Source organism: Misgurnus anguillicaudatus, chromosome 7 (assembly GCF_027580225.2).
Source record: "Misgurnus anguillicaudatus chromosome 7, ASM2758022v2, whole genome shotgun sequence".
Taxonomy (NCBI): domain Eukaryota; kingdom Metazoa; phylum Chordata; class Actinopteri; order Cypriniformes; family Cobitidae; genus Misgurnus; species Misgurnus anguillicaudatus.
Genome location: NC_073343.2, coordinates 34,520,252 through 34,532,750, shown reverse-complemented (window position 1 = coordinate 34,532,750; position 12,499 = coordinate 34,520,252). Strand labels below are relative to the sequence as shown.

General features: G+C 38.5%; 2 protein-coding genes across 5 annotated transcripts; both read right to left on the bottom strand.

The window, feature by feature from the left end:
- Nucleotides 1–2,751: 2,751 nt before the first annotated feature.
- On the bottom strand, nt 2,752–11,755 carry LOC129417974 (ornithine decarboxylase 1-like). Of its 2 annotated transcripts, XM_073869786.1 has the most exons (10): nt 6,268–8,529; nt 5,887–6,020; nt 4,979–5,152; nt 4,725–4,897; nt 4,429–4,645; nt 4,266–4,349; nt 4,020–4,182; nt 3,834–3,944; nt 3,533–3,749; nt 2,752–3,401 (listed from the first exon to the last, which is right to left on the bottom strand). In XM_073869786.1, exons 2-10 carry the CDS (start codon nt 5,986–5,988, stop codon nt 3,332–3,334), a joined length of 1,311 nt encoding a protein of 436 aa, XP_073725887.1. In that variant the 5' UTR covers nt 5,989–6,020; nt 6,268–8,529; the 3' UTR covers nt 2,752–3,331. The 2 variants fall into 2 exon arrangements, with proteins under 2 accessions (XP_073725887.1, XP_073725886.1); XM_073869785.1 differs by lacking the exons at nt 4,979–5,152; nt 5,887–6,020; nt 6,268–8,529 and adding exons at nt 10,839–11,012; nt 11,430–11,755 and having other exon boundaries at nt 2,755–3,401.
- LOC129417972 (ornithine decarboxylase 1-like) lies at nt 9,365–10,775 on the bottom strand. Of its 3 annotated transcripts, none has more exons than XM_073869787.1 (6): nt 10,585–10,775; nt 10,286–10,502; nt 10,109–10,192; nt 9,869–10,031; nt 9,680–9,792; nt 9,365–9,610 (listed from the first exon to the last, which is right to left on the bottom strand). In XM_073869787.1, the coding sequence occupies exons 1-6, from the start codon at nt 10,644–10,646 to the stop codon at nt 9,380–9,382; spliced, it is 870 nt and encodes a 289-aa protein (XP_073725888.1). In that variant the 5' UTR covers nt 10,647–10,775; the 3' UTR covers nt 9,365–9,379. The 3 variants fall into 3 exon arrangements, with proteins under 3 accessions (XP_073725888.1, XP_073725889.1, XP_073725890.1); XM_073869788.1 differs by having other exon boundaries at nt 9,680–9,789; XM_073869789.1 differs by having other exon boundaries at nt 9,680–9,786.
- Nucleotides 11,756–12,499: the final 744 nt, after the last annotated feature.

The following is a 12,499-nucleotide window of genomic DNA, read 5'->3' as shown; positions in this document are numbered from 1 at the left end:
GCACAAATGTTGTTTTGGACATCCTGCCAGATGTCATGAAATTAGGAGTGGACACTACAACACATACAGTAAATATATCAGCTATAAATGACCTCTAGATCAAAGAAATAAACAAGTCATGTTGATGATATCAAGAAATGCACAGAAACACATCTCAGGTGTTTATATAAACAGAGCACTAGTAGTGAGCCAGTCATAATACGGAGAATGCAAATGAGTCATTCTAGGAAACGGGTGCCATTTCAACATTGGAATTTTCTAAATGTTTATGAAGAACAAACTTTTTTAAATACCTTCAACTTGAATAATATGCTAATCCTCCAAGAAAACACATTTTACAAATAAAGAGAGCCTTTATACCACCCTGTTACGGACAATATGTATGCCATTATAGTAAAACAATAAATAGATTTTTAAAATCAAATCTTTTCCTAATCTCAATTTTTTTGAAAACAAACAATAGAAACTCTGTAATTTAATGGATTTTCTTAGATTTTTAATCTTAAAAAAATCAATTCAACATTTCAATGGCTATATGCTAGCACTGAAAAACTAATTTACTAAGAAACTATGGTAATGCAGGACTGTCATTCAGTGGACGTAGGCGGGGCTTTATCAGTGTGACATCACATTGGTAAGAAAATCAAAACAGCATGTCTTATGCGAGTGGGCAGATTTTTTTCATTGTATGTTGTTTGTGTTCATTATAAAATGTTACATTACGTGTGTAGGAAGGCAAGCGAGCATGTGAGGTAGGCATGAACAAAAAATACTGATTAAACTTTGATTAGCTTGAATTATTTTTTACACAAATTCTCACATTCAAATGGGATGCAGAACCACCCCATCACATCCCTTACCAACACCTAACAATAAAATGTGATGGGGTGGTAAATTTAATCTTCCATGTGGTCAAGTAGGCCTATAGCATGCATCCATTCAATCTGAAATATAACTTTCTTTGCATTAATAATGTAAAAGAAATCATAAAAAACAGTTTCCCCTATCTATTAAAAAAAAACTTTTTTTGGTGCCTACAAGGTTCAAATGATGTCACTTCCACTTTGTTATGTAATTTAAAGCAGCAGTGCATTATTTATATAGTAGTCAACATTTGAAGTGGATAAAATTTGTCCTAAAACAAGAACGGGTATTGGATATTGTTTTTAAGAAAACTTTAAAAAAAGGTTTTGATCCACTTCAAATGTTGACTAGTGTAGATTAAACAAGTTAGTGTGACGGAGTGGTAAGCCAAACTGAGGTTCACACACAATTCATGAAATATATATATAACACGGAAATGTGAAATTGCACTTGCATATTTTAAGATCTGTCAGTGCAAGTTATTTTTCGTTAAGAAGCTTTACATATTTTCCTAATTTAAACAAAAAAATCCATATATGTTTGTGTTTCCATTCAGACTGTCACACACACACTCGCTGTGGGTTTCTTCTAGATCGCTTGAACTTGGAAGACCCGAGGGTCCATGAAGACTACATTGCTGCGGTATAGTGGTGGAGAATATCTTTCCCAGATGCAAATGAGTCCAGACTTTTGCAAATTCCTTAATTTAACATTTTCCAAAACCCAGGTCTGTGACTTTTCCTAGAGGTCAACCAGAAGATGAGCTCATTGTTTATTATTAACCTTAAACACCACAGACCACAAATCACTTTTCATGACTGCAGTAATATTTGGGCTTCTCTGTCAGATTCATCCTGGAGTTTCCTTTCCAGGTTCCAGACATTTTCATCTGGACACATTTTCTTTCCTTATCAGACATTTAAGATTATACAGCATTCCCATTTTGATAATCCTATATTTTCCACGTAGAGAGATCATAAAATGGAAGTGCATAGCCTTGAAGGCTTCAAGTGTTTGCTGTTGACAAATTTTCAATACTCAAATTTCTGCATGTTTGTTTGGAAATGGTGCAGAATATCATCTCTGAATACAAGCCTTTTATTTTAGAAATTGATCATAGAATAAACATGACACACAGACCAGTAAGACACTTTGATGTACAGTATCCTTATACTTGGCATTATTTCTAATAAACATGATAGTTTTAAATCAAAGCACTTTTGAAAGATTTAATGAATCCAAACCCTGATATCATGCTGCTAAATAACTGAAGTCTCCAAGAGTTTTCCTATCATCTATAATATAAACATTAACTATAAAAAGGGTTTATTTACACATGAGATTATTTTGAAACAAACCCTAAAGGTATTAAACATCAGGGTGTAACTCGATGCTCTGCTGTTTGTGCATCATGCCATTATTGTTCTTATTAATCACACAAGTTGACAGCTGAAGGTTTTTAAAATACCCAACGTCAGCATTTTTATTTAATATTTAAAAATGTTTAATTAAACAACCTCAATGCTTCAATTTAAAATCCCCATATATCCCATATTCAAGTATCCGGCTTTAACATATTAAGTAAAACAATTTCAACTTATCACAAAATCCAGATAATTTACTCACCCCCATGTCATCCAAAATGCCAATGTCTGTCCCCGTTCAGTCGAGAAGAAATTAAGTTTTTCAAGAAAAACAGGATTTTTCTTAATTTAATAGACTTTATTGGAACTTAAAGGAATAGTCTACTCATTTTCAACACCAAAACATGTCACCACCTCAACCAAGAATCGCCGATACATCCCTCCATCATCTGTGTGCGTGCACGCAAGCGCCGGAGCGCGCCGCGACGCTTCGATAGCATTTAGCTTAGCCCCATTAATATTGAAAATGAGTAGACTATTCCTTTAACAGTTTAAAGTTTCAATGCAGTTTAAAATTGCAATTTTAACGCAACTTCAACAATCCCAACCAAGACATAAGGGTCTTATCTAGCAAACGATTGTCATTTTTGGGAAGAAAAATAATATGCACTTTTGAAGCACAACTTTTCATCTTGCACTAGCCGTGTGACGCGCCAAATCGGCCTTACGTATTGTGTAAACACATGGAAAGGTCACACGTTACATATGTGAAACACACCATTTTAAACAATAAACTGACACAAAGACATTTATTAATATAATTTCACATATAACTACGTCTGAACGCTCCTCTTTCTCCACATTTGTAAACACTGGAGGGGAGTTTTGCATACATCATGCTTGACCTTTCCATGTGATTACGTAATACGTAAGGTCACGCTGAAAACCACATTTCTTCTCAACTGAACAAAGAAAGACACAAACATTCTGGATGACATGGGGGTGAGTAAATTATCTGGACTTTTTTGGGAGTAATGATTTAAAATAGTATGTCGAATTGCCTTGCAAAACCAAGTTGTTTTAACTTAATGCTGCATTTTGTTTTAAAAGTGAGTGCACTGCTCCTCAGTATGAGCGGCCAATCCCTGCTCACAGATCTGCTGCATGCACTGCCTAAAGTTAAAGAGTTCAGAAAATCAAAAAGAGAGAAACACTCAAATGCATTAGACAATTACTTGTTTAAAAGACTACAACGGTACATTCAGAAGAACTGAGAAAGTGACGTTCAATTACAAACTACTCACCAGGCTGTTCGGGACATGATGTAATGAATATCAGGTTTCTTGAAGCCATTGAAGGTTGAAGATGCGGCCACGGTGTAGGCCCCCATATTCTCAAACAACAGCCAGTCGCCCACCTGCATGTCTGGCAGGCCGCACTGCTCCACCATCCAGTCTAGACCACAACACGTCGGACCCCAAATACTGCATTGGTACATGCGTTTGTCAGGCTTGGGTTTCTACAAGAGATTATGAGTCATGGGTTAATTTTAATTAACAGCAGCAACTTATCATTCTGACCGATTTAAGTATGGGGCGATTTCCTTGTGCAATGTTGGCAAGACAGGAAAGAACCGAGCAAAGCTGAAGGAACCAAAGATGCCATCGTTCACGTAATACATCAAGGTTCTGTCATTTGCCCAATCATCTTCTTTTTCTGTGGTAGTGAATCAAATCAAGATAAAGAGTTAGAATAAAGATGAAAATCAACATTGTTGGCTTTAATTCTCACCATCAGAGGCTGACTGCTCCTTCATGAGGACCTTTTTGGCAATAATGTTGACTGCCAGCGTGTACGCAGATGCCACATAGTAGCGTCCAGGTTCAGCGATGACCCTCACACCGCAGTCAGCAGGGAAGTATTTATCCAGTGCAGAATTTACCACAGCAGCAATCTGCCAACACAAACGATAAACGTTAACATCTTGCATTACATATAAAATATTTATTTAAACTTAAAAGAGACGGAAAAAAATACCTCTTCAAACTTCAGTTTGATGTCTTTAGAGCCTGGAAAACCTCCACCGATATCCAGCAGCTTCATGTTGTATCCCAGCTCCGCCTGGTGGATGACAATTTTGCATATGAGATCCGAATACATCCAAATGGGTTTCAGTTTTTGACAGTGAAAGGTCACTCACCCCCATGTCAAAGACATAGCGTGCATCAGAGATGGCCTGCGTGTACGTCTCAGGATCAGTACAGCCGCTGCCCACGTGGAAACTCACTCCGATCACATCTAACCCCAACTCCTTGGCCCTTTCCAGCAACAGACGGCTGGTCTTTAACGTGGCTCCAAACTTCATGCTTAACATGCACATGGCCTTTGAGTCATCAGTGGCGATACGGAGAACCAGTCTACAAAAAACAAATCTAGGTCAATAAACAGAAACTTGCTGTTATTAGCTACAATTGCGATGCAAGTCAAGTTACTCACTTGGCATTGTCATGGCATTGTGCCACCTTCATGAGCTCTACTTCACTGTCAAAGGTCATCATTTGCACCCCATGGGCAGAGGCGTATTTAATATGAGATACTTGCTTACAGGGGTTAGCGTAGATGATCCTGCTTGGCTCCACACCCACAGACTGAACTAGCTGAATCTCCGTCTGAGATCAGAGAGGTCAGGTTAATAAGGGATTAAAGCAAACACACTAATAGTTGGCATGCTTATGTCAAGTCTTGTATACCTTGCTTGCGCAGTCGAATCCAGCTCCCAGAGACGCCAAAGTGGTGATGACATTCCTGCTTTCATTGCACTTCACTGCGTAAAACGCCATGACGCGGGGCAAGATGCGTGCCCACCGCAGATGCTTCTTCAAAACGTCGCCCAGGTCTGCCACGTAGAAGGCATCTTTATCATCCCACAGGAATGAATCAGAAAACACCTCATATGAGAACGCCTCTGATTTCTTTAATCTTGCTTTGGTCATAACTCCCAAACATCCATCTAACAAGAGTCAGAAGAGCTTTTATTCATATGAGGAATTTGTTTTGAGCTCAAACAGAATGACAGTGACAAGGCACATATAAAAAAAAGACAAAAAATAAGCAAATAAGTAAAGAATAAAAATGAAATAAAATGTTATTTTAAAAATATACCTACTTGTATGTTGTGTATGTACAGACATGTTATTTACAAATGGAGGAAATGTAAAATAAGTATTGGGCTCAAATAATTGTGTATTGCACTTTTTTGCCAGTTGATGCATTAACTGTTCACGAGGTAAAGAAATGTGGTTTAAATAATATAATAACATAATAATGTTTAAATGTTGTGTCAAAATGACCATTTTGTATCTTTAATAACATGTATAGTTACTAAAATACCTCTTTTAGTAAAGTGACTTTTACTTGTAATACTTGACTATTGTGCTTCTATTTTTATTACTTTTCTTTAAACCAATTTTTCTCAAAATTCTGTTCATGCAAATCACAGTGAACAGCCAAAAACAGAAAGGGCTTAAACCCAGCTTTCATATGGCATCAAGACCAAAAATTCCTCTTCTCACTGATTGGTTGGATACATGACCATGCTCCTTTTAAACTTCTTCCCAAATACTGTAGTAAAAGAATGAATAAGTGTTTAATAACTTACAGATAATGATGATTCATTGATCTTTTGTTCCACTATATCTCGTGCACAGAAACCTTCCTCCAGGAAGGTGAAGTCAAAGTCTTCTCCAGTCAAAGTGGTCATTGCGATTGATCAAAATTGGATTGCAAAAGAAACTGGGAAGGAAAATAATAGTGGTTTTACAAAATGTAACCCAATACCAAATACTAGAACTGTTTGAACCCTCATTCTGCATTTATAGTTTACATGTCATGTATGAGTTACTGCATTGCAAATAAGTTGTAGATGAATAAGTTTTATGCAAATTGATGAAAAAGTAAAAGCTGTAATGAGTCACAGGATTACAATAAGAGATGAGATTATATGGCAGCTAATAGAAGTCAAGAAGCCAAGGCGGTTCACCTGTGAAATTGAATCCTTTCAGATAAGCCTTAAGGCCCGGGCCAGTGTATAACTCTTCTGGGCAAGATTTCTGGATTACAGTGTAAGGGTGGATTCACTACAGTGGTTCAGTCTGTAGGAACGCCAAAATGACTGAGAAATGTTAACAGCAAGATATTATAAAACTGTGTACTTCTGGTCAATTATCACCCTTCTGCAACCTATACCAACGACGGAAATAAGTGCAGTTATAATAGCAAAATATGTGGGAGAGCATTGCTAGAATATAAATATATTGAATTGCAATAGCTTTTAAGTATTAACATTAAATCAAAACTAAACAGATTTGTAAATGAAAGGTTTAATAACAGTAATGACTTAAAGTTACAATTGAAATGGTTACACTATAAATGCATGAAATGGTACTTAATACAAACAATTAACTGTTTCCAATGTATGTGAGATATTACCTGATAAGACAGAGAACAGAGAAAGAAAGAAAGAAAGTTTAGAAGAAAGAGAATCACCATTAAGAACTGGAATCTTGGCCTAATGGCCTAAACTCAAGAACTCAAGTAAAGATGAAAAGCAGAGGGCAGAAAGCAAAAGACAAAAGCCCAGAGCTCATGAAAACCAAGACCTTTATTCTCTATTCCTTGAGCATGTGACTAAACCTAACATGATACATTCAAATTGACCAATCAGAAAATTACCTTTAACCCCCACTGTACTGACCAAACCCAATATAATAGATTCAAAACTGACTAATCAGAAGACCACCTTTAACCCCCACTGTACTGGATAAACAGCTGTGACAATAGTCTTTGATCACTATCAGTAAGCACAGGAATGCAGATGGTACAGGATGGAAATGGGGCTTGTGAAAAGTTGTGACGAAGTAATAAATTCCTATATTTTTAATATTACAACAGCAAAGTATATTATGGGACAAACACAAACTAGAAAATTAATCATGAATTACAATGAAATAAACCAAAATACACATAGAAAAAAATTAAAGATCTCGTAATTCCAATTCTGGTGCCTATTTATTAAGAAATTTGAAAAGTTAGGTGTGTGGTTATCGAAAAATAATGCATACCCATGCCATGGAACATTTCTCACCCAATCAGAATACAGCATTCAACAGACCCGTGGTATAAATCAAATGAAATAACACACCCTCTGCTTTCAAACAACAACAAAAAATCCTGTTTCATCCTACCTTCATTGGAATGGGGTGTCAAGCATTCGGAGAACACGTCAATGGAACAGGCTAGCAAGTGCACGTCATTGCGCAAATGAAAGGTGTGCTTTCGGCCTTGCGCGCATAGGATTGTGGGTGATTTCAGCACACGAAGAGCACGAAGCATACACATATGCAATCCTTTCCTGTATATGCGATATTTATCGAACGAAAGATTCAATCCTTGGCTGAAAATCTGAGGATCCTCCACATTGGAACAGTCCTTTGACCGATATCAATGACGTAGCATCCTTGAAATTCCGGCTTCCGAGAATCCTAGTGTAGTAGTGTAGTTTCGGTATGTTTGATTGGAATTAGTGGACAGTATCATCTCTGAAGGTTTTTTATCATAGGATAAACATGACACACAGGCCTTTAACACACTCTGGGGCAGTTTCCCGGACAGGGTTTAGATCAGTCAAGGACTAGGCCTTAGTTATATTAGGACATTTAAGAAGTTCTTATAAACAAACTTTACAAAAAACAATAATGGTGTGCATCTTGAGACCAAACAATGGCACTGATATATTTTATGATATGGCAGTTCAAGGCATTTTTAAATGAAGGCAGCTCAAACATGCATTTTAGTCTGGGACTAGCATAAGCCCTGTCCAGGAAACCGCCCCTCTATCTACAGCAGTGGTTATCAAACTGGGGTCCGGGGCCCTCAGGGGGGCCGCGGGATGGTGCCAGGGGGGCCCCAGTTTTATGACATTTTATAAAATACATTAATTTATCATGAATTCTGTGAAATTAAACCTAAAAAAATAAGGCAGCACTACTTTGTATAATTTAATGTTTTGTTTAATTAAAATGTGAAGTTTTAGAACTGTTTTTGTCATAAATTTTCTTTGAGGGGGCCGTGAAGGAATGCACCATACACAAAGGGGGTCGCACGCTGAAAAAGTTATACTTTGATAGTTTTGAGTCAAAGCACTTTGGAAGGATTTAATGAATCCAAACCCTGATATCATGCTGGCTAAATAACTGAAAGTCACAAGTCTGAGTGACAATAAACTATATATAATGCTATAATAAATGATCTGTGGGGTATCAAACACAATGAGAGATGGACATACATTTGAACCCCCTTAAATCTGCCAGTCAAGTATCTGTCATAAAAAAATAAAATAGGAAATAAAAAACCTGGTGCCAAAATGTGTGTTGTCAGGTCCCAGTATCTGCAGCTTGCAGGTACACAGACCAAAGGGGTTGCATATTTACAATAAAACATCTAACCGTTGCCATCATTCAATAGCCCAGAGGACACGAGTAGGGCACGGTTTGGCTGGAACGTCTAAGCTGCTCTCACGCCTTTAGTCGGATGGCTTGTGTCCAGTGCACTGCTCCTCAGTATGAGCGGCCAATCCCTGTGCACAGATCTGGTGCATGCACCGCCTGAAGTCAAACAAAAGTCAAAAGAGTTCAAAAAAGTCAAAAAGAGCGAAAAATCATTAAAATGCATTAAGACTAAAGGCCAGATTTACTAAACGGGGCAAATTAGCGTGAGAACGCAATTCGAAAAAAGCATTGATGAAAGCGAAACCTCTAGAAATGCATATGCAATAAGATCAGTCACAAAAGTAACTAGACCACACCTTGACTAAGCATCATAAGTAAATCCTGACAGCCTTTATTGAATGCCCAAATAATGGTTTTGCGCTGGTGCAAGCTGTTAGTAAATCTGGCTCTTAACATCAACGGCAGAAAAGGGAACCTTTAACATTTACTTTTTTAAATTTATTTGACAAGGAAAGTGTACACTAATTAACATTACTGTAAATGCACCAGAATTAGCCAAAAGACTATTTTTCATCTGTTGTACCTGACTTATTCAACAGACTACAGCGGAACATTAGAAAAAACTGAGATAAAGTTAAGTGATGTTCAATTACAAGCTACTCGCCAGGCTGCTCGGGACATGATGTAATTAATATCAGGTTTCTGGAAGCCGTTGAAGGTGGAAGATGTGACCACGGTGTAGGCCCCCATATTCTCAAACAACAGCCAGTCGCCCACCTGCATGTCTGGCAGGCCGCACTGCTCCACGATGCGGTCTAGACCGTCACATGTCGGACCCCAAATACTGCATTGGTACATGCGCTCATCAGGCTTGGGCTGAGTTTATGGATCACAGGTTAATTTTAATGCACAGCAGTATCTTATCATTCTGACCGATTTCCTTACCTTGTACAAATTTGGCAAGACAGGAATGGTCCGAGAAGAGCTGAAGGTACCATAGATGCCATCGTTCACGTAATACATCAAGGTTCTGTCATTGGCCCCATCATCTTCTTCTTCTATGGAAGTAAATCAAGATTATGAATAAAGATTCAATGCGTATTTAAAATCAACATTGTTGGCTTTAATTCTCACCATCAGAGGCTGACTGCTCCTTCATGATGACCTTTTTGGCAATAATGTTGACTGCCAGCGTGTACGCCGAAGCCACGTAGTAGCGTCCAGGCTCAGCGATGACCCTCACACCGCAGTCAGCAGGGAAGTATTTATCCAGTGCAGAATTTACCACAACAGCAATCTGCCAACACAAATGTTAATATCTTGCATTACATATAAAATATTTATTTAACCATAAAAGAGAAGGGTGGAAGATGCCTCTTCAAACTTCAGTTTGGTATCATCAGAGCCTGGAAATCCTCCTCCGATATCGAGCAGCGTCATGTTGTATCCCAGCTCTGCCTGATGGATGACAATTTTTCACATTAGATCCAAAATGGCACCAGACACGTGAATGGTTTTCGGTTTAAATTTTGACAATGAAAGGTCACTCACCCCCATGTCAAAGACATAGCGTGCATCAGAGATGGCCTGCGTGTACGTCTCAGGATCGGTACAGCCGCTGCCCACGTGGAAACTCACTCCGATCACATCTAACCCCAACTCCTTTGCCCTTTCCAGCAGCAGACGGCTGGTCTTTAACGTGGCTCCAAACTTCACGCTTAACCTGACCATGGCCTTTGAGTCATCAGTGGTGATACGGAGAACCAGTCTACCAGAAAACACAAATCCAGCTCAATAAACAAAAAGATGTAGTTTTTACGTACAATTGTGACGCTAGTCAAGTTACTCACTTGGCATTGTCATGGCACCGTGCCACCTTCACAAGCTCTACTTCACTGTCAAAGGTCATCATTTGCACCCCATGGGCAGAGGCGTATTTAATATGAGACACCTGCTTACAGGGGTTAGCGTAGATGATCCTGCTTGGCTCCACACCCAAAGACTGAATAAGCTCAATCTCCGTCTGAGATCAGAGAGGTCAGGTTAATACGGGATTAAATCAAACTCACTAATAGTTGGCATGCTTATGTCAAGTCTTGTATACCTTGCTGGCACAGTCGAATCCAGCTCCCAGAGACGCCAATGTCATGATAACAGCCCTGCTTTCATTGCACTTCACTGCATAAAACGGCATGACGCGGGGTAAGATGCGTGCCCATTGCAGATGCTTCTTCAAAACGTCGCCCAGGTCTGCCACGTAGAAGGCATCTTTATCATCCTACAGGAATGAATCAGAAATCTCCTCATGAGAGAACGACTGGAGATTATAAAATAAGCAGCTCCCAAACATCTATTTGTGTAATTTGGGTTCTGATGACTATACTTTTACTCTAAATCTAGAAAATACTGTAGTAATAAAAAATGATTAAGGGGCGGTTTCCCGGACCAGGATTAGCTTAATCCAGGACTAGGCCTTAGTTTAATTAGGAAATATAACTAGTTTTAAACAACATGTCTTACTAAAAACATTACCTGTGTGCATCTTGAAGTAAAACAAAGGGCCCTGATGTATTTTAAGATCTGTAAGTAAAAGTTGTTTTCAGTTTGGAGAGCTCTTAAAAGTGTTTAAGTCTAGGACTAGTCTAATCCCTGTCCGGGAAACCGCCCCTAAGTGTTTAATAAAAACTAAACTTACAGATAATGATGATTCATTGATCTTTTGTTCCACTATATCTCGTGCACAGAAACCTTCCTCCAGGAAGGTGAAGTCAAAGTCTTCTCCAGTCAAAGTGGTCATAGCGATTGATCAAGTTTAGATATGGGACTGTAGTCAAAGTAGAGTCTTGTAAGGGTGGATTGCACTCCAGTTATCCACATCTCTTGCAAATAAAAAAAAATTAAATTCCCATCTCTTCCAAAAATACTTGACATAGATATTGATTACTATCTCTTCTCTCTTTTCAGTAGAAAAACACTTACTGTTTCTTTTTCTCTCAACAGGTATTGTTTTGGAATAGTGATAACTTGTATCTTGGTACAGTGTAAGCACATTTTATACTGTTGCCTCCTCGTAACAATTTGCATAAAAGCGCCTGCTCTGTTGAAGCTGTCAATGAAGCTGTCAGTAACTTCTGGGAACTTTTGGGGAGGCTTCATCATCCACCATTGATGTAAAAACCCCTGTCCTCGTGCAAAACAAACCGGCTATACAGAAAACTGCATTTACATGGGATTTGGATATTTGTTAGGTTTCTCACAGGCAGGGATGTCACCACCTATAGTTATACCTATAGTATACATATAGTTGTTCAAAAGCCACGTTGGCAACTCCGGAGGTCCATCATGTTATATCAGACGACACATTTACCCAACCTGCTATCAATTAAACTCAAAGAAACTGTTAACGTTAACTAATCAGTCTGATCAACTACTTTCTCTATTTAAAACAATGAGTTTATCTAAATACATTTAAAAATATTGAATAACTTACCTTAAAACGCATTTACAAAGACTTTCCCATTAGACCAGAGTGCTTGAAATAAAGGGCACTACTTTCCTCTTATGTCCGCTGCTGATACGCGGTTCGGCTCGACTATGAAGCCGACGCTGAAGTGCAGCACTATATATATACATGACGTGGTTTCCAAGGTGACGCACTAGCTGGAACCGGCTTCCTCTAAACATGCGAACGGGTTTATTCTTGCCACTAGACTTGCGTGAGGAGTTGAATAAAGCAGTGGTTTTCAAACTGGTGGGGGGGTGTGG